The 22,934-nt window shown below is 41.7% G+C and overlaps 1 protein-coding gene across 2 annotated transcripts in view; it reads left to right on the forward strand.

Annotated features, from left to right (window-relative positions):
* The window catches only part of SLC22A4 (solute carrier family 22 member 4), a 49,323-nt gene that overhangs the window by 23,273 nt on the left and 3,116 nt on the right, over nt 1-22,934 (forward strand). The window contains exons 4-9 of one of the 2 annotated variants that reach the window (XM_007461330.1): nt 3,021-3,192; nt 7,125-7,251; nt 10,705-10,799; nt 19,180-19,394; nt 20,290-20,472; nt 22,605-22,740. In XM_007461330.1, the coding sequence (XP_007461392.1) occupies nt 3,021-3,192; nt 7,125-7,251; nt 10,705-10,799; nt 19,180-19,394; nt 20,290-20,472; nt 22,605-22,740 (928 nt within the window). Of the gene's footprint in view, nt 1-3,020; nt 3,193-7,124; nt 7,252-10,696; nt 10,800-19,179; nt 19,395-20,289; nt 20,473-22,604; nt 22,741-22,934 lie in introns of both variants that reach the window. The other variant, XM_007461329.1, reaches the window with a different exon arrangement.

A 22,934-nucleotide genomic window follows, 5' to 3' on the forward strand; every position in this document is an offset into this window, starting at 1 on the left:
CCTTTATCTACATTATCTCAGGCCTCATAACAATAGCTCCATGAAGTAGGACTTATCAAAGTCACTCTAGTAGCAAATGAGCATCAAGGAGCCCAGGCTCTGCACATGACTAATGGAGGCCACTCCTATCCTAGGGCCCTTGAGTCCTACCCCATATCCTGGCAACTGCACCACAGTCTTGTTTCTTGAGCTGGGGTCTGCAGACCTCTGTTGGTCATTCATTCATGCCTCCAAGTGAAATGGATCCAGTGGTCCCTGGGCTGACTGCCACAGAAGGGCCCTGATCAACATGGTAGTAAGCCCGGCACTCTCTGAGTCACTCCCTCTTGGAGAAAGTGCTCAGGTTCTGGTGGTGGTGATAGGCAGTGGGCAAACACTCCTGGCCAAGACATGCCTCTTTGGCTTAGATGTCAGAGTCTCACTCCCAAGTGATACTCAGAGGCCCAACCAGACCAAGACCAAGTGGGCTTTGTCCTAGGAGTAAAAACCTAGGGGGTAAAGGAGGCCAGGACAAGGAACCCCAGTGAGCGGAGCCAGAAGTCACCAGTCACCTATCTCACTGCCAGCTGAACACATGGAGTTTCTGGCACCTGCAGGCCGTGAAACGTCTGCAGGAAACAGGACTCCTCTCCCAGTGTCCCTCAGAGGGGGCTGGTTGGCCTCTAGTAAGTTCAAAAACCAGCCCAGGTGGGGAAAACACAAATCCTAACTTCTAAAAGGCAGGTGTGGCCTCACCCATCTCCCACATGTCTCCACTAGGACCTCAGTGGAAGGACTGCTTGACAGGGTCAAGGCTTTGCTCCCAGGTAATTTTTTTTTCCTGGACAGTATCCACAGGTCAAACTGATCAGGCTTAAAACCTGGCTATCCCACTTAGTACATATGTGTGAATTTAGGCAATTTGCTTCAACTCTTTAAGTCTCAGCTGATAATGTGTAAAATAGAAGTAATATTAGTTCTTATATAATTGTTGTGAAAATTCAAAGAGATAATACATGTAAACACTCAGTCTGGAACCTGGCTCGAAGTGCCTACTCAAAACACTGCTAGCTATGAAGATGATGATGAAGATGATGATGATGGTGTTCAAGGCAGGGTGATTGTCTAAAAGGTCAGTGAGCAGGAAGTCGTGCTAACAAGGAACTATTCAGGTTTGTGCCATCTGTGTTGCTCCACAGAAAGGCAGAGGGGTAGATTTATGAAGCTTCTGTCCCCCATGGGTACTCTGCAAAGTTAGAACAACTCTGTTCTGGCCTGAGATCCAAGCTTAGAGGGGGAGATTATCCAAGAATCCAGTGGTGTAACTTCTCTCTCTTCTCTCATCAGGGTCATGGAAGTGTGAGGGAGCTCCCTTGGTCTCATGAGTCTACAAGATTCTCACTTGGTCCTGGGCACTTTCTCTTTTCCACAGTCACATCCTCTGCTGCTTCACCTCTGGATCTCTGCTTAGGAATAAATCACCCCCTATTCATTCTCATGTCATAATGATCACAGCCGAAGTGTTTAGAAACCATGGCATGGTGAGTCTTCTTATGGAGTGGTAGGAAGGTCATTAATGAGGTAAGAAAAGATCTGGAAACAACACTCACGATCCTGAAAGAAGTCTGGCCCTATTCCTAGAAATGAGCTTAGAGGCTGAGAAATGCCCTGGGTGGTTAGGGCTGTTGTCTGCCGTCCAGGTTGCGAGGGGTACACAATCCTGGCCATTTCTATCAGTCTGGCTTTTAGAAATGGCTGTTCAAGGGGGAACCACTGAGGTACATCTTCAGTTATGCTGAGTGAAGAAGAAGAGAGGTGAGGACAGGAACAGGCAGGAGGTGAGAAAGGAAAACCAACAGAAGTAGTCATTTTACTGCTTCTCTGGAATTAGCCCTTAATTCCTTAGCCTGGGTTCAGGGCATCTAAACACGATTGAAAAACTCTCTCTTGAAAGCCAAGCCTGAATGACCTTCGAATGATCTATTTTGTAATTTCTGGGCTACTTCTCGGTAGTGGTGGGCAGATCTCAAACAAAAGACGGAACTGTTGCCATTGGCCAGATCTCCGCCCTGGGGCAGGAGACCAAGAGTGAACTCTGGGTAAAGGGCCTGGAGTTTTGTGACAACAGAAGGAGCTTGTTCTTGGACTCCCTGTCTCAAATCAAGCACTCCAAGGAGCAGGCAACATCTCTGCAAGAAGTGGGGCTGAGCGATCCAGTGTGGTGCTGAGCAGAGCAGGAGCCTTTCCCAGAACAGGGCCGGACGCCAAGTAGTCTTGGACCTTTGTGGTGTTCTGGGAAAGCTCTGTGAGCTCCTTCTGTGCGTGGACAGCTCCAGGGCTGCCGCCTGCCAGGCGGGAAGAGCAGCTTCTTCTTGTCTTTCATTGGGCTGTATGGACTGTGACTGCCTGGGGCTGAGCCCTGGGCACAGTGTAGCTGCAGCAGAATTCAGTCCTGGGTGCTGGGGCCCTGCTCTGTGCACCTCCAGAGCCAACTGGATCCTCTTTATCATTTCTCAGGTCTCAAGGGCGGCTAAGGGTGTCCTAACACAACTCAGTAACTGAACTCTCCACTGTTTCCGAGAGACCCGTGTCTGCTTATTTACATTGGAGAACTGTGGGAAAGGCTGAATGCCCCATAATCCACTCGCCCTCAGAAGAGCCCCCCCACCCCCCCGACCCGGTCTCCTGGGACACCCTTTCTGCTCCTTACCCCGGGGATCTTACTTTGGAAATGTGGCATCCTCAGAAGAGGTTACCTCTTAGGGCTGGGCGTGATGTTCCTATGACATGAGGAAGCCTTTAAAAAAAAAAATCTGTGGCTCCTTTAAAATCTCATGAAAACTCATCCTTCTATGAGGTGGTAAGTCTTGGGTCACGTCCCACCTTCCTCCACCCTGACCGCTCCTGCTCTGGGCCATGAGGCAAACACCTTTTCCCTTTTCTAAGTGGTTATGTTTTAAACTCTAACTGCCAGGTAATGATGTAAAAAGCAAATATTAAAGTGAGTTAAAATGCTAATACTCCTCCCTTGTTTTGAACAGGAACAGAAATTCTTGGCAAGTCAGTTCGTATTATATTCTCTACGTTAGGCGTGTGCACATTTTTTGCAGTTGGCTACATGCTGCTGCCGCTGTTTGCTTACTTCATCAGAGACTGGCGGATGCTTCTGCTGGCGCTGACGGTGCCGGGGGTGCTGTGCTTCCCGCTGTGGTGGTGAGTGTGGCTCCGTCCCAGACAGCCCCCTGCTGCGGGCCAGCAGCCTGGAGCCCAGAGCCTGGAGCTGACCGTGGCGTGGGCTTGCTGATCTCACTGGAACGGGCTGGGGCCTCGAAGCCCAGAGACCGTTTGGCTCTTTGGGGTGGGCCTATGTGCTGGGGTTTGATTCCCCACCATCCCACAAAGCACCATTCTCAGGAAACCCAGTCCCCCTGAGGCTGTCCCCCTGCTTATCTGTTACTGGTGGTGGTTGTTTGTGGAGATGGTCTGTTGGCTTTTGTTATTTTTAACTCTGCCCCCCCTGCTCTTCTGACACTTTCCTCTCGCTAGGAAATCTTGTTCTCCTCATGGCTACAACTAATGTAACTTCCTCAAACTTCCCTGTCGCGTGATGATTAGCATCTGAGATGTCACTGTTTATCTGCTTTGTCTTGAAGGGCGAGAGAACTCCTTCCGTTTAATGAGTTGTTAGAGAAAATGTTCTCTTCTCTCCTCCCACTACCCTTCAACCAAATTTTGGCACGTCAGTGTGGGAATAACAAAGTGTTGAGACACTGGCCCCAGTTTCACCCAGTATGGCTATGGGGAAGATTTTAGGTGAGAGAACAAATTAAGAATGATGGAATAAGGTCGCAGCCATACCCTTTTTGGGGAGGGATTCCCCATTTCTTTGATTTTTTTCCATATTTAAGCAAAAGGAAAGGGGATTTTTCCCATTATTGGGTCTGGTGCTCTCTCTCTCTCTCTCTGTCTCTCTCAACCTCTCTCTGTCTCTCTCTCTCTCTCTGTCTCTCTCTCTCATTAATTAGTCCTGGTTTGGTTTCATGATGTCAAAATCAAATCTCCCAGCAATGACTGGTTTTACTGAACTGCTTTATCTCTACTGGCTCACACAGAATGAAAGTTTCTCTGATCATTTTTTAGAGCTCAGAGGTTAGACTAGCCCTCGTGGTTGCCCTGTCCTGTGGACACACTGCCTGAGGAAGTTTCCTAGAAGGGCCTTCATCTTGCTGCAACTGTTAGGCAGCTGTAGAGGCTGACAGGTAGTACATTGTTGGACCAGATGGCTCTTGTTAGACCACTCCAAACTACTGTCCTTTTATGACCTCTAAGACCGCTATGATTTACCAGTGCAGATTCTTGGCATGGGTGTGTATGGGGGAGAGAGAACACTTTTTTTTCTTACTTCCCTAGAATTTGAGAGACAGTGTGTTAGAGGTTAGATACTATTCTGATTTCCTGACCCAGTCTGAGAGCAGGGCAATTTTCTGGAATGAGAATCAGCAGCAGCTGCAGCAGCATCATCATTATCATCATCATACCCTCTGTCCCTCTCTCCACAACCCCCCTGCTCACTGAATTTATTTTAAAAGATGTCTTGTCTTGAGTCTCTCAAGACACAAGACAAGATTATTCAAAGGTTAGTTTCTGCCTGTACCATGAATGATTTTAGTAATCTGTGTTCTTCGGCTCTAGTTGTCACTTTGGCATAAGAGACCAGTACTTTTAAAATATGTTATAGTCAACTTTATTACTGTATGATTCTACCAGAGAGAGAGAGAGAAAGAGCAAAAATACAAGGGCCCTGACTGACCGTAAGGGATTAGTGGGGATTTTAGTTTGTGGGGCTTGTATCTTTGCCTCAGAACCAAATATCACAGCAAGGAACAGCTCTGATAGGTCAGTCTCTTGAGTTTCTAGCACGGAAAGTCCATCCCACAAGGAACTGCCTTACTCTTTCCGTGAGAAGAGTTGTTCCTCTATTGCCCATGGGCTGGTTGGTAAGTGTTCCTAGCTGTGGGCACATTGTACCAGGGACAGGACTGCCCCTTCCCTGAGAAGAGTTGTTCCTCTATTGCCCATGGGCTGGTTGGTAAGTGTTCCTAGCTGTGGGCACATTGTACCAGGGACAGGACTGCCCCAGAGAGAGGGCAACCCGGGGCCAGGACAAACATGCTGAGTGCTTGTCCTGAAAGTTTAACAACAGTTTTACCATTTTCCTATAAAAATAAAATAGCTTTCTTTTGAACATCTTGTCCTTGAAGGTGGGACTTCCTGAAGCAATGCCCATCCATTCGGGTGGGCTGGGATGATGTGGGGATTGCTTTGAGCTACTGTGACCTCTGCTGCCTACTTAATATGTATTATAGACTCTCCAGCAACACCCTTCCGCTGTTCAATTTGAATTAAATCTACTGAGAGGCTATAGTGTACAACCTTATTTGGCCCTCCACTAACTTGAAATGATCAGCTAGACTTAATTCTTTATGCACCAAGAAACCATGGCAATTCAAAAGAAGAGATCGCAGGAATCCTGAGTACAGTGGGCTGAAAATGGAGCCACTGCAGGTGGTTTGGGGATTTTTTATGACCCAAATTTCCTTTAAAAGGCTTGGCAGTAAGTGATCACAGGTACAAATGGACTATGTGTGTAGTGGGTGGGGAAGGAGCCTATAGGTGCAACATGGGGAAAGCTTTGCAATATCTAGCTGACTAAACGTTAGGAACCTGGGACCGGTGATGACACTCAGAGCTTGTAGTAAGAAAGGTAGGATATTTCTAAGAACAACCTGGTTGGGGAAAGATACCTCTCAGAAGTAGAAGTGCCCATGCTGTATATAGTGGCTGTGGGGTAAGACCTCTAATTCTTCACTAATACAGTTGCCAGTAGCCACATGCAACAATTTAAATTAAAATTAATTAAAAGTAAATAAAATATAAAATTAGTTTCTTCAGTCACACTAGTCTCACCAGCTCAATAACCACGTGTGGTTAGCGGTTGCTGTATTGGATAGCACAGATACAGAACACCAGTGGAAGTTCTCTTGGACAGCATAGCTCTAATTACTGAAACTGAGTGGCCTAACATCATCACAGTTGCTACAGGGACCAACCAAGGGATATATTCCAAAAAATGCAGACTGGGTTCATTTTCAACCCATGTGCTTGCAGTAGGCTAGGGACAGAAGCTGGGGGTTGGCTATTCGATATGTTGTGTTTTGCTCTGAGATAATTCCTATTGAGGCTTTGGAGGGGCCTATTAATCATAGGAGAACTATATCTGCTACATATAATTTATTTTCTAGGATAACTTAATACTGACAAATAAATAAGGAAAACAAGAGCTGGCAGAAGATTGGCTAAGCAATTCTGAGGAATAAAGATTAGGAAAGAATAGAAAAATTAAATAAAGTATAATAAAAATAAATAGAAATAGAAAAAATAGAAAAATTAGGAAAGAATAGAAGTCAACCATGTTTGAGCATCAGTTAAAAATGTGGATAGATTGTGTAATAAAAAAATGTTTCTAACTAACACAACATTGTTAATCAATTAAAATTTTTTTAATGTTTCTAGGCATTAAAAAAATAAGACCACATTGGCTGTGGTCTGGTTTGGGTACTCACTGAGCTGAGAATCTGTTGAGAGCCATGCGGCAGCCCACAGGAAGCTGTCAGTGCACTTACCTCCTCCTCTGACTGCAGGAAAAGCCTGAGAAACACAGATGCCCTTACCCAATAAACTTGTGAGCATCACCAGCTGGGCACCAGGGATTCTCCTAGGGATAGACACACTGAAAAGATACTAGACTGTGTTTCTTTTATGAGCCACACTGTCTATGAAGTTGTGGATGGTGTTCTCCAGGTGCCCTGGCTTAAACATACCCAGTTAATGTTACCCCTTATAGTGTGGCTCTGGCTTCAAGCACAACTAATGATCTGTCTTTTGATTTGATCATAACTTTGAAACTTGAAGGTGCTTTTATTTATTCCTACAAATAATGGAAATCTTATGAGGCCTCCCTCTTGATGTTCTTTAAAAAGACAAACTAGAATTTTACAAAATAAAAATTATTCGGGGGCAACTTACAGTTGATAGCATCAGCCTTGCTACTGTGAAAAATTATAAAACATTCAAATGAATTTTAGGTTTATTCCTGAATCTCCCCGGTGGCTGATATCCCAGAGAAGATTTAGAGAAGCTGAAGATATCATCCAAAAAGCTGCAAAAATGAACAATGTAGCTGCCCCAGTGGTGGTTTTTGATCCTGTGGAGGTAAGGATTTGCAAATGTTTCCTCCTGAGATCACTTATGCATTCTTTTTTTTTCAAAGTCTTCTTTATTTTTTTATTTTTTAAAATTTATTTATTTATATATTTGTTTTTGGCGGCGTTGGGTCTTCGTTGCTGCACATGGGCTTTCTCTAGTTGCAGTGAGTGGGGGCTACTCTTTGTTGCAGTGCGTGGGCTTCTCATTGCAGTGGCTTCTCTTGTTGCAGAGCACGGGCTCTAGGCACGCGGGCTTCAGTAGTTGTGGCACATGGGCTCAGTAGTTTTGGCTCGTGGGCTCTAGAGCGCAGGCTCAGTAGTTGTGGTGCATGGGCTTAGTTGCTCTGTGGCATGTGGGGTCTTCCCGGACCAGGGCTCGAACCCATGTCACGTGCATTGGCAGGCGATTCTTAACCACTGCACCACCAGGGAAGCCCCAGTTATGCATTCTTGATTATGGAATTTAATTTGATTCAATAGGTTTTGAGTGCCTATTCTGTACCAGGCACTGTTTAAGGCCTTAGAGACACAATGATGATGAAGTTCTGAGCCTTCCTCAAAGGGCTGTGGACCAATTAAGTGCAATAATATATGTAAACTGCTTAGCATATAGCAAGTGTTGATTAAATATTAGTTCCCTTCCCTTTTGCAAGTTTATCTCCAACTTTTTATTGGTCTTGCTCCACATCATTGTTGCAGCTACATACTGGTGATTTTTGAATCTCCAGATTAAGAGGGAAAAATGTGTTTGAGGGGTATTCCACCCATGGGCTCCCCCCTGTACTCTGAATCTTACCAGAGTCTGCTGGGGAAGCTGTACGTGTGTTTAGTCTTGCTGTGTTGTGTCTAGAACCTTAAGGCCTGAGAGCACAGGCTGGAGGATTCACCCCTGCAGGCAGGAGGCCACGAGGAAAAGTAGATATTCAGTGGAAGCAGATTCGCTTCCTGCCAGTCAGTGAGGATTCACAGTGTCCTTGGCCATGCCTCGTGCCAGCTCCTAGAGAAAACGAGAAAAATTAGACACATAAGGAGCATAGAATGTAACCAAGTGTGTTAAGAGGATTAGATGGAAGGTAAGTGATGACATGAAGGAAGAAGTCACCAAGGAGTGGACACTGTGAGCCATCAGAGAAAGAGAGTAGAGTGACTCAGGGCTGAAGAGGCAGGTCCAAACCAGGGAGGACACTTAGATGGATGGAGAGGATGGGGCAATGGCACTCCTGGCCAGAGGGTCAGGAACTGCTCAGGACATCTCAAGAAGGCTATATGCTTCTTAGTCTTTATGCTTGCCCCACGCTCACATCTGTGCTCCTGGCCACCCCAGGACTTTGGAGGGTGGCGAGCATGCCAGTGCTCCACCCTGAGGGCTTCCTCCATTCCTGGTCTTCGCGACCTCTGACAGAAACAGATACCCTGGTGATGGCTGGAGGATTAATTACAGTGGCTATGAGCCCAAGCTCTCAGAGGGCTGCCAGGACAAATATGTCTTAATCCTTTGCTCTTCAGATCAAGAATTCCATTCCCAGCCTTGGTCAATATAACTGGATGCCTGATCCACAGGTCCTGTCTGTGTCTGGCACCACTCCCAGAACCTTCCAGGAGGACTGCTAGTTCCCAGTAGTTTATGCAGGGCCTTTCTTTGTTAGGATAACAGGGTTATACTGCCAGGGGCATGTTCTAGAGTTGTACACTCCACGTAGTGCAGAAGCAAAAAGGTAACATGGCTGTGAGCTGAATGAGGAGGTGTCTGTTTTCGGAAAGAAGGATGCTAACATTTGGGAAGCACCTGCTGCAAGGGCAGGTCTGGCACTCTTCCTTCCTTTGTAGTAAAAATTCCTTCCTCAGCCTCTTACTGAACACACATCATAGGGCCACAGAGTCATTGTACTTTAACCTGAGGAGATAAAAGGCTCCACCTCAAAGCCCTGTAACTTTTTAGTTTCAATTCTTTTTTTTAAATTGAAGCATAGTTGATTTACAATATTTTGTTAGTTTCAGGTGTACAGGAAAGTGATTCAGTTATATATACATATATTTTTTTCAGATTATTTTCCACTATAGGTTATTAAAAGTTATTGACTATAGTTCCCTATGCTATATAGTAAATCCTTGTTGCTTACCTATTTCATGTATAGTAGTTTGTATCTGTTAATCCCATAACTCCTAATTTATCCCTCCCACCCTCCTTCCTTTTGCCATTGGTAATCATAAGTTTGTTTTCTATGTCTGTGAGTCTGTTTCTGTTTTGTATGTAGATTCATTTGTATTATTTTTTTGATTCCACATATAAGTTATATCATATAATATTTGTCTTTCTCTGTTTGACTTATTTCACTAAGTGTCATATTCTCTAGATCCATCCATGTTGCTGCATATGACAATATTTCATTCTTTCTTATGACTAATATTCTATTGTACATATATACCATATCATCTTGAGCCAGTCGTCTGTTAATGGGCACTTGAGTTGTCTCCGTGTCTTGGCTATTGTAAATAGTGTATTGATAGTTTCAATTCTAATAAGCTTGATTATCTAGATTCCTAACACATGGCAAGTTAACTTCAGTAAATTAAAAGTAAAGGAAGGTGGGCTTCCCTGGTGGCGCGGTGGTTGAGAGTCCGCCTGCCGATGCAGGGGATACGGGTTCGTGCCCCGGTCTGGGAAGATCCCACATGCCGTGGAGCGGCTGGGCCCGTGAGCCATGGCCGCTGAGCCTGCTCGTCCGGAGCCTGTGCTCCACAATGGGAGAGGCCACAACAGTGAGAGGCCCACATACCGAAAAAAGTAAAGGAAGGAAGCCCATCAGCAGCGGTATGAAATTGCCACCAACCACTGACAGCTCACATCTTTTCCTCAATGGTGCAGTAATTATAGTAATAGCTAAAATGTATGGGGCATCTACCATGGTTCAAGTACTATGCTAAGATTTAAATATATGATCTCATTTAATCTTCTCAACTCTTGATTATTATACCCATTTTACAGAGAGGTAAACTGAGGCTCATAGAGGATAAATAGTAACTTGCCTAAGGTCCCCTAGTTAACCCATATGTGTTCTGACACTGAGACAACAACAGGACAAGTATTAAAAGCAGATATGGACCTCAAGGCAGTTTGGGGCTATATGGCACTACCCACTCAACAGGCCCTAAGGCTCAGTGTGATTAATGATGCCCATGAGTCAAGGCAAGGCTGTGTTAGCAGTCAGGCTTTATATAAAGAGACAGTGAAGCCAATGTTATATATTTTAAAGGCTTCTGTCTAAAATGGGCCACAAACATTTTTAAACGTTATAATAAGCATCATATATTCAGATGCCCTTATTCCCTTCAAATTCCAGACTTCTGAGCATGTTCAAAGTAATGTGAGACTTACATGCATAAGAATATACTGTCATAGCCAAAGATACTTCCTCACCACCGCTCAATCTCATGGTTGTGTGCATTACTTTAACAACAGGAGCTAACCCCTGTGAAGCAGCAGAAAGTTTTCATTCTGGACCTGTTCAGGACTCGGAATATTGGCACAATAACAATTATGTCCTTGCTGCTATGGTAAGTAATAAGAGATCTGGAAATGCGACATACAGAATGTAAATATACAACTGATTTTCTTTAATTCAGGGGACAAGGTCAAGGCCTGTGTCTTCCTGAGGCAAAATTAAAATTTTAGAATTCTAAGTTATTTGGAAAGGCTTCAATTTAATTCATGGAACTGGATACTGAAAAAAAAATGTCACAGGGAACAATATTTAGGTCTGCAATACTGTGACCCACTGGGAAATCGTTCCCTGCTCCTCCTAGAGTTACTGGGATTAAAACTAATGATGTCCCTGATGCCTGAAGCTGAGACGCTAATTCAGCTCCTGCTTCCAGAAGCTGTACTGACAGTTAATCAGTGAAGTTAGAATACCCTGAATCCCCACTGCCTGCATTGGAGTTTTGACAAGCTTTTTATACTTGCTCATAGGAATCTACAGAGTGATTTTAAGGCCTAGAAATAACGAACTGACTTTGTAGGCAAGATTTAATAATGTATCTGCCAAGAAATTAGGAAGAAGACAAAAAGAACATGCCTACCCCATGATGGCAGCACAAAAAATGATGGTAATCAGAACAGGTAGAAGGTGGTGGTGTGGAAAGATGCAGAGTTTGCGTCTCCAACTAGGGCGTCTGCCAGATGCTGGTGGGGGACCCCAACGCCCAAGGAGATGGGAAGAACCCCCAAGCACACCAGTAGAACATGGGAGGACTGAGGGGGGGAAGGAGAAGTGGAGGCCGAACAGGACTGGCACCCCTGAGGGGTGGCTCAGAGTGGGGGAGAGGTTCCCACGCCTGGAGGGACCCTCGGGGGCTTGGATCAGGGGGAGCACACCCAGCATTTCCCCTGCTGAATCGGCTGGGGAAGTCTGCCCAGCTCTCGGGCCAGGTCCTATGCTCTCAGAGGTCCCCTCCAGGCTGGGTTGGCCCTGGGGGTGTAGAAGGGAGGCTGGAAAATAGGAGAGGCAGGTGGGAGGGGCCCTCCAGGATGGGAAGAGCAAGAGAGGAGCAGAGGGTATTTGCCCTACCCACTCGAGCCCAGGAAGACTGCTGGACTCCCAGGTGGGTTCCCCCACCCTCTGAGACCAGAGGCGATGGGCACGCCTGAGCCCCTTCTTCTCTGTTGAGCCTAAGCCCCACCCCCAGTGCCCCCCAGGGCCTTTTCCAGCCCTGTGGGTCCTAAGCATAGGCCCTGCCCACTGCCCAAACCTTGCCTCTGCTTAGGCCCCACCCTCCACAGCCAAGGCCTTTTCCACCTTTTTTTTTTCTCCATCTCTTTTTTAATATCATGGTTCTGTTTTACCTTCTGGTTGTTGTTTCATCTATATTTTTATTTTTATTTTTTTTCTAACATATCTGTCAGTTTCCTAGTCTAATTTTATTTTCTACTTTGTTATTGTTCTTTTTTCTTTTTTTTGCCACACCATGCAGCTTGCGGGATCTTGGTTCATGACCCAGGGTTCGGGCCGAAGCTCCTGTGGTGGAGCTCCAAGTCCAAACCACTGGACAAACAGAGAACCTCAGACCCCAGGGTATATTCATTGCAGTGAGGTCTCCTGGAGGTCCTCATCTTAGCACCAAGACCCAGCTCTACCCAACAGCCTACAAACTCCAGTGTTGGAAGCCTCAGGCCAAACAACCAGTAAGACAGGAACACAATCCCACTCATAAAAAAAAGGAAAAAAAATGAGACAGCAAAAGAATATGTCACAGACGAAGGAGCAAGGTAAAAACCTACAAGACCAAATAAATGAAGAGGAAATAGGCAATCTACCTGAAAAAGAATTCAGAGTAATGATAGTAAAGATGATTCAGAATCTCGGAAATAGAATGGAGGCACAGATTGAGAAAATACAAGAAATGTTTAACAAAGATCTAGAAGAACTAAAGAAGAAACAAACAGAGATGAGCAACACAATAACTGAAATGAAAAGTACACTAGAAGGAATCAATAGCAGAATAACTGAGGCAGAAGAACGAATAAGTGAGCTGGAAGACAAAATGGTGGAAGTAACTGCCGAGAAGCAGAATAAAGAAAAAGAATGAAAAGAATTGAAGACAATCTCAGAGACCTCTGGGACAACACTAAACGCACCAACATTCTAATTATAGGGGTCCCAGAAGAAGAAGAGAAAAAGAAAAGATCTGAGAAAATATTTGAAGAGATTATAGTGGAAAACTTCCCTAACATGGGAAAGGAAATAGTCACCCGAGTCCAGGAAGTACGGAGAGTACCATACAGGATAAACCCTAGGAGAAACACACCAAGACACATATTAATCAAATGGACAAAAATTAAATTCAAAGAAAATATATTAAAAGCAGCATGGGAAAAACAAAAAATAACATACAAAGGAATCCCCATGAGGTTATCAGCTGATTTTTCAGCAGAAACTGCAGGTCAGAAGGGAGTGGCAGGATATACTTAATGTGATGAAAGAGAAAAACCTACAACCAAGATTACTCTATCTGGCAAGGATCTCATTCAGATTCGATGGAGAAATCAAAAGCTTTTCAGACAAGCAAAAGCTAAGAGAAATCAGCACCACCAAACCAGCTTTACAACAAATGCTAAAGAAACTTCTCTAGGCAGGAAGCACAGCAAAGAAAAAGACCCACAAAAACAAACTCAAAGCAATTAAGAAAATGGTAATAGGAACATGCATATCAATAATAACCTTGAATGTAAATGGATTAAGTGCCCCAACCAAAAGACACAGACTGGCTGAATGGATACAAAAACAAGACCCATATATAAGCTGTCTACAAGAGACCCACTTCAGACCTAGGGACACATAAAGGCTGAAAGTGAAGGGATGGAAAAAGATATTCCATGCAAATGGAAATCAAAAGAAAGCTGGAGTAGCAATACTCATATCAGATAAAATAGACTTTAAAATAGACTGTTACAAGAGATAAGGAAGGACACTACATAATGATCAATGGATCAATCCAAGAAGTAGATATAAAAATTATAAATGTTTATGCACCCAACATAGGAGCACCTCAATTCATAGGGCAAATGCTAACAACCATGAAAGGAGAAATTGACAGTAACACAATAATAGTAGGGGATTTTAACACCCCATTTACAACAATGGACAGATCATCCAAACAGAAAATAAATAAGGAAACACAAGCTTTAAATGACACAATAGACCAGATAGATTTAATTGATACTTATAGAACATTCAACCCAAAAGTGGCAGAATACACTTTCTTCTCAAGAGCACATGGAACATTCTCCAGGGTAGATCACATCTTGGGTCACAAATCAAGCCTTGGAAAATTTAAGAAAACTGAAATCGTATCAAGCATCTTTTCTGACCACAATGCTATGATATTGAAAATCAATTACAGGAAAAAACTGTAAAAAACACAAATACATGGAGGCTAAACAGTACGCTACTAAATGACCAAGAGATCACTGAAGAAATCAAAGAGGAAATTAAAAAAATACATAGAAACAAAGGACAATGAAAACACAATGACCCAAAACCTATGGAATGCAGCAAAAGCAGTTCTAAGAGGGAAGTTTATAGCAATTCAATCTCACCTCAAGAAACAAGAAGAATCTCAAATAAACAATCTAACCCTTCAGGTAAAACAACTAGAGAAAGAAGAACAAAGAAAATGCAAAGTCAGTGGAAGGAAAGAAATCATAAAGATCACAGCAGAAATAAATGAAATAGAAATGAAGAAAACAATAGCAAAGATCAATAAAACTAAAAGCTGGTTCTTTGAGAAGATACATAAAATTGATAACCCCCTAGCCAGCCTCATCAAGAAAAAAAGGGAGAAGACACAAATCAATTTTAGAAATGAAAAAGGAGAAATCACAACTGACACCGCAGAAATACAAAGGATTATAAGAGACTACTACAAACAACTATATGCCAATAAAATGGACAACCACAAAGAAATGGACAAATTCTTGGAAAGGTACAATTTTCCAAGACTGAACCAGGAAGAATTAGAAAATATACACAGACCTATCACAAGTAATGAAGTTGAAACTATAATTAAAAATCTTCGAACAAACAAAAGTCCAGGGCCAGATGGCTTCACAGGTGAATTCTATTAAACATTTAGAGAAGAGCTAACACCAATCCTTCTCAAACTCTTCCAAAAAATTGCAGAGGGAGGAACACTCCCAAATTCATTCTACGAAGCCACCATACCCTGATACCAAAACCAGAAAAAGATATCACAAAAAAAGAAAATTATAGACCAATATCACTGATGAACATAGGTGCAAAAATCCTAAACAAAATACTAGCAAACAGAATCCAACAACATATTAAAAGGATCATACACCATGATCAAGTGGGATTTATCCCAGGGAGGCAAGGATTCTTCAATATATGCAAATCAATCAATGTGATACACCATATCAACAAATTAAGGAGTAAAAACCATATGATCATCTCAACAGATGCAGAAAAAGCTTTTGACAAAATTCAACACCCATTTATGATAAAAACTCTCCAGAAAATGGGCATAGAGGGAACCTACCTCAACATAATAAAGGCCACATATGTCAAACCCACAGCAAACATCATACTCCATGGTGAAAAATTGAAAGCATTTCCACTAAGATCAGGAACAAGACAAGGATGTCCACTCTCACCACTTTTATTCAACATGGTTTTGGAAGTCCTAGCCATGGCAATCAGAGAAGAAAAAGAAATAAAAGGAATACAAATTGGAAAAGAAGAAGTAAAACTGTCACTGTTTGCAGATGACATGATACTATACATAGAGAATCCTAAAGATGCCACCAGAAAACTACTAGAGCTAATCAATGAATTTGGTAAGGTCGCCGGATACAAAATTAATGCACAGAAATCTCTGGCATTCCTATATACTAACAGTGAAGAATCAGAAAGAGAAATTAAGGAAACAATCCCATTTACCATCACAACAAAAAGAATAAAATACCTAGGAATAAACCTGCCTAAGGAGGCGAAAGACTTGTACTTAGAAAACTATAAAACTCTGATGAAAGAAATCAAAGATGACATAAACAGATGGAGAAATATACCATGTTCTTGGATTGGAAGAATCAATATTATGAAAATGACTATGCTACCCAAAGCAATCTACAGATTCAGTGCAATCCCTATCAAACTACCAATAGCATTCTTCACAGAATTAGAGCAAAAATTTTACAATTCGTATGGAAACACAAAAGACCCTGAATAGCCAAAGCAATCTTGAGAAAGAAAAATGGAGCTGGAGGAATCAGGCTCCCTGACTTCAAACTATACTACAAAGCTACAGTAATCAAGGCAGTATGGTACTGGCACAAAAACAGAAATATAGATCAATGGTACAGGATAGAAAGCCCAGAGATAAACCCATGCACATATGGTCACCTAATTTACAACAAAGGCAGCAAGAACATAAAATGGAGAAAAGACAGCCTCTTCAATAAGTGGTGCTGGGAAAACTGACAACTATAGTAAAAGAATGAAATTAGAACACTACCTAACACCATACACAAAAATAAACTCCAAATGGATTAAAGACCTAAATGTAAGACCAGACAATATAAAACCCTTAGTGGAAAACATAGGAAAAACACTCTTTGACATAAACCACAGCAAAATCTTTTTTGACCCACCTCCTAGAGTAATGGAATGAAAAACAAAAATAAACAGATGGGACCTAATGAAACTTAAAAGCTTTTGCACAGCAAAGGAAACCATAAACAAGATTGAAAAGACAACCCTCAGAATGGGAGAAAATATTTGCAAATTAAACGACAGACAAAGGATTAACCTCCAATATATACAAACAGCTTATGGAGCTCAATATCAAAAAAACAAACAACACAATTAAAAAATGGACAGAAGACCTAAATAGAAATTTCACCAAAGAAGACATACAGATGGCCAAGAGGCACGTGAAAAGATGCTCAACATCACTAGAGAAATGCAAATCAAAACTGCAGTGAGTTATCACCTCACACCAGTCAGAATGGCCATCATCAAAAAATCTAGAAACAATAAATGCTGGAGAGGGTGTGGTGAAAAGGGAACCCTCCTGCACTGTTGGTGGGAATGTAAATTGATACAACCACTATGGAGAATAGTATGGAGGTTCCGTAAAAATCTAAAAATAGAACTACCACATGACCCAGCAATCCCACTACTGGGCATATACCCTGAGAAAACCATAATTCAAAAAGAGATATGTGGGCTTCCCTGGTGGCACAGTGGTTGAGAGTCCACCTGCTGATGCAGGAGATACGGGTTCGTGCCCCAGTCTGGGAAGATCCCATATGCCGCGGAGCAGCTGGGCCTGTGAGCCATGGCCGCTGAGCCTGCGCGTCCGGAGCTTGTGCTCCGTGGCGGGAGAGGCCACAACAGAGAGAGGGCCCCGGACAGCCAAAAAAAAAAAAAAAAAGAGACATGCACCACAATGTTCATTGCAGCCCTATTTGCAATAGCCAGGACATGAAACCAACCTAAATGACCATCAACAGATGAATGGATAAAGAAGATGTGGCACATATATACAGTGGAATATTACTCAGCCATAAAAAGAAACGAAACTGAGTTATTTGTAGTGAGGTGGATGGACCTACAGTCTTTCGTACAGAGTGAAGTAAGTCAGAAAGAGAAAAATGAATACCATACGGTAACACATATATATGGAATCTAAAAAAAAAAAATGGTACTGATGAACCTAATGGCAGGGCAGGAATAACGATATAGACATGGAGAATGGACTTAAGGACATGGGGTGGGGAGGGGGAAGCTGGGGAGAAGTGAGAGTAGCATCAACATATATACACTACCAAATGTAAAATATGTAGCTAGTGGGAAGCACCTGCATAGCACAGGGAGATCAGCTCCGTGCTTTGCGATGACCTGGAAGGGTGGGATAGGGAGAGTGGGAGGGAGGCTCAAGAGGGAGGGGATATGGGGATATATGTATGCATATAGCTGATTCACTTTGTTGTACAACAGAAACTAACACAGTATTGTGAAGCAGTTATACTTCAGTAAAGATCTATTTAAAAAAAAAGATTACATAAAATTAAAAAAAGAACTAGTAGGCTCCTGCTGCAGCTAGTCTAATTTTAGAGCCATCTTGTATTGCAATTAGAAGTCATCAATGACAGAGTTTATGCCCCTGAATTAAGCAAGTGTGTCCTGGGCATGTGGCTTTCCTCACAGTAGATCTCCTTAGTTCTTACATGTCAGCAGGTATCACTGATGCAAATGTACCTTGAGCAGTGGGACTACTGAGCCAATAATAAACTAATCACTAGTTTTATCTAAGCTGCTCGTATTACCAAATGTGGAAAATCACTAAGATCCCAGAGCAATAAAGTTTCATTTTTTGTTTTGTTTTGGATTAGCCCTTGTGCTACCCAACCTAGTAGAGTATGTGTGAAAAGACCCGACATTGTTCCTGAAAACATTTTTCAGGTGTCCTCTGCTTTCCAGTCATGTTGATAATAAGTGCATTTCTGCACAGAGGAGTTTGCATAGTGTAGTGTTTTTTCCACAGAGAAACTTTTATGTGGACGTTAACTATAATGACAGGATATGCAGTGTGCACTCTGTGATACCTTTTATGGGACTTTCACTTTCTTCCGTACTAAAGTGAGTTTTACTAAATCAATTGGAATTTACTATAAGTGGATCCCACAGTATTACCTATATTTCTTCTTCTCCTCCTCCCCCTCCCCTTCGCCTTCGTCTCCTTCTCCTTCTCCTTCTTATTCTTTGGGGGGAAAATGACATATGGATTTTATGTTCACTGATGTGACTGACATTCTTTCTTCAAATAATAGCTCTGAAGGAATGAGAATATACAAACTCTCCTATTGAAACGTGAAATTAACTAGATTAGGATAGGTATTCTTGAATATTGGTATATCTAGACTAGTGCTGTCCAATAGAACTTTCTGCAATGATGAAAATGTTTTATATCTTTTTTGTCCCTTATGGTAGCCACTAGCTGCATGTGGCCACTAAACAATTGAAGTGTGGCTAGTGCCAAAGTGAGGGACGAAATTTTAAATTTTATTTAATTTTAATTTATTTACTTTTTCTTCTTTTTTTTGGCCACGCTGGGTCTTAGTTGCAGCACGTGGGATCTTTAGTTGCGGCATGTGGGTTCTTAGTTGCGGCATGAGGGCTCTTAGTTGCGGCATTTGGGATCTAGTTCCCTGACCAGGGATCGAACCCGGGCCCCCTGCATTGAGAGCACAGGGTCTTAACCACTGGGCCACCAGGGAAATCCCTAATTTATTTACTTTTAAATAGCCATATGTGGCTATTTGTAAGACAGCAACATCTAGACAATTTCCTGACCAACATGAAATTGTAAAGAGACTCCAGCCATTCTTTTGTCATTTTTGTCTTTTGTCTTTCAGGATGCTCACCTCAGTAGGTTACTTTGCTCTGTCTCTCAACACTCCTAATTTACATGGAGATGCCTACCTGAACTGTTTCTTCTCTGCCTTGATTGAAGTTCCAGCTTACATTACAGCCTGGCTGCTACTTCGAACCCTACCCAGGCGTTATGTCATATCTGGAGTACTGTTCTTGGGAGGAGGTGTGCTTCTCTTAATTCAATTGGTACCTGCAGGTAAGAAGTTATCCAATATTAACAGCTTACCAGAAAAGATCCACACCTTGACTGGGCTAATTATTAGTCCCTGTTCCCTATTTATGTAGCCTTTACATCGTAAGTCATTCTTAAGTCAGTTATACAAGTGATAACTAACTCTGTGATTTCCCATGTTCAAAATTACTCCCTTCAAATAGAAGAGTTAACCTTAGAGAATCAGAAATCACCACCTGAGAAGGAAGAGTAATGCTCCCAGTCATCCCCTTCACAGAAACATTCACCTAAACCCTCAAACCTCTTTCTCTGAGTCATAATCCCAATTCCCAATTTCTTGGTATTTTCAAACCTTCTCTCTGATGTGTATATTCAAGTGTTAGAGTTGGTAGTACATGCCAGTTCCAGTATAAATTCAGTGATTTTTATGGTCTGTAATATTCAAGTAGTTAGAGAGCACATGAAAAGATATATGCTTCTCTTTTCCCATTATGTCTAACTTTCTCATATTGTTAAAATGTTGTCAACAGATTTTTGATATATAGTACTATGCATAGAAATATATATTTCTTAATAATAATAAACAGGATAAAAATGATTGGTCCTTCTCTTCAAAGACTAAACTTAACTGTATTAACATGGTAACAACTGACTATGAAACTGTTGTAATAAATAAAGGTGGACAAGGTCACAGAATGCATAAATGATCTAGAATAACAGAAGAGCAAAGCTCAAAGCAACCCTTCACGCTCCATCTTTGTCCATGTCCAATTAGTAAGGCTTTGAAGAGACTGTATAATTCGGGGAATATCTTTATATTATAAAACATTCCTATACAAGCAAAAAGGACAATACAAGCAACTGTTAAGAAAGTATCACTTCTAAAAGCACCTCTGTTTACACTGGGTCTCTTTTCCAGATTACAACTTCTTGTCCATCGGTCTGGCCATGTTAGGAAAGTTCGGGATCACCTCTGCCTTCTCCATGCTGTACGTCTTCACTGCAGAGCTCTACCCAACCCTGGTCAGGAACATGGCTGTGGGGGTCACATCCATGGCCTCCAGAGTGGGCAGCATCATTGCTCCCTACTTTGTTTACCTTGGTGAGATGCTTCTTATCAGTCTATTCTTTTTTTAAATATAAAAGTAATAGGTTTTCATTATGAAAAATGCAAACAGCATAGAAAGTACTGGAAAAAGTACAAGTTCACCTCTACTCTCTTAGTACCCCAAATCACAGCCCTCAGAGAAACTACTATTAACAGTTTGGTGAGTAACCCTTCAGACATTTCATTTTGCACAACATATATATATATATTTTTTTTTTAAACACACAAAATGATATCATAAATATTGTTTCACAACTTTTTTTAAACTTAACATTGTATCAGAATATTTTGCCATATCCGTATATATAGCTCTTTTAGTTAGTACATAGACTTCCAATGTATGTATACACATAATTTATTTAACCAGGTTCATGGATGAACATTTAGGCCATTTCCAAGTTTTTGTTACCATACATAACACTGCAGTGAACATTCCTCTATGGCCCCCACAGCCTTTGTATATTTGGATCAATAGATTGCTGGAGCAATTTAAAAATTTCATAGATATCGCCAAATTGACCTCTAAATACTATACCAGTTTACAATCCAACTATCAATATATGAGAGTGCCTGTTTCTCCATATCCTTACCAACAATGGGGATTATCCAATTTTTTAATCATTGATAGTCTGTTATGTGAAAAACGGATATCATTGTTGCTTTCATTTCCTTTTCTTCAATTATGAATGAGGTTGAGCATTTTTTCATATATTTATTGAAAGTCTATTTATTTTTAAGAGATCTGACTGTTCATGTCTTTTCCCATCTTTCTAATGGTTCGTATCAAGTTTAGATGTTTGATTTTGGGAGCTCTTTGTAATTGAAAAATTAGCCCTTTGTATATATATTATAAATATTTTTCCTAGTTTGTTATTTCCACTTTGACTTCATGACTTTATTTGCATTGCTGGCATTTTTAGCTTTTATATGATCGAATTTATCAATCTGAAATAACACCACAGAGGGGCTTTAGTGGGATGTTCAGTGGATCTAGGATCTGGCACTCCAAGCTAAACCTTATCAAGAACTCTACTGGCGAGAGATGTAGACACAGCTCCTTATTCTTCCTAGTCATCCATTGGTTACCTACTAGTTCAAACACACACACATACACATCCCCAAAGACATATGTGAATTCTCAGAAAAGGTATACTCTAAATCCTTACAGAGAAAGAGACATTTTCCACACAGCTGCCCTGAACACCTGAGAAAGTACATTATTATATAGAATGGTGTCGTTTCCCCTTTGTTCTTCCCTATACTTTCAAACCATGCTCATATGGTCTAATGGTGGACCATTGGTACATAAGAAATGGAGGAGTCTGAGAAAGAACTTTGTATTCCACAGTAGTGGCTCCTGTTGGTGACACAGAGGTCTCAGAGAAGCTTCAAGATTGATATTTTTTTGTCAAATAAAATTCTTAGGTGTGTTATTCCTCTGTAATCTCTACATGCAGAAGGGAAGTAAGATGAGGATCTATTATTCCCCTGTCTGAGTAACACCACATAAAGAAGAGGTGGAGTGGTTCTTCCAATAACATGTAAAACCAAGACATATAAATGCTGCAAAAAGAAACCACAGTGCCTGACATTTATTGATTTAAGTTGGATTGAATATATTAATTAGGTTCTTTTAAGAGTCTCACAGCTCTGTGGACCAAGATTTCCACAGGAGCCTCCTGGTTTGGGCAAAAGCAAAGGTCATATCAGTCATAACAGCCAGTAGGTGTCCCTGCAACATCCTGGTCAACCTCTTTCTCCTTGGTGTCCTCCCACCCCCCCCCGATCTCCAATGACCTCTACCTTAAGAGGAGAGCTTTGGTAGGCAAAAATTTCTATCAAAGGAACATTTATCACACATGATTAAGTAGTAGCTTAGAGAATACCAGTTGACATGAAAGACCTTATGATAATGCAAAATTGAGTAGGTGAATGATTATGGAAATTCGGAGGCAATGACATCTGCCAAACAGAAACTGTGGTATTTTGCACACTTTTTTTCTTCTGTAAATATTCAGGTTTAAAACTGCTCTCAAATACTGTTTGCCACCTTTACAAAATGATTCTCAAGAGCATCTGGAGAAACCCTGTATCTAATTGATGTTCTTATGTCCTGTGCCTTACAGGTGCTTACAACAGAGTTCTGCCCTACATCCTCATGGGCAGCCTGACCGTCCTGATTGGAATCATCACTCTTCTCTTCCCTGAAAGTTTTGGAATGACTCTACCAGAGACCTTAGAGCAGATGCAGAAAATGAAAGGGTAAGTGGAACTTTAAAAAATGATATCAGAATTCCTCAGAAAGAATAAACATGAAAGAATAAATAGGAAAATTCTGAAAAGAAAGTGTAATAAGTGGAAAGTAGCTCTATCAGATAATAAAGCATATTATTAAGCAATGGTAATTAAAACAGTTTGATGGTGGTAGAAGAAAAGAAATCACTGGAATGGAATAG

This window comes from Lipotes vexillifer, unplaced genomic scaffold, assembly GCF_000442215.2.
Source record: "Lipotes vexillifer unplaced genomic scaffold, Lipotes_vexillifer_v1.1 scaffold217, whole genome shotgun sequence".
NCBI classification, from domain to species: Eukaryota; Metazoa; Chordata; class Mammalia; order Artiodactyla; family Lipotidae; genus Lipotes; species Lipotes vexillifer.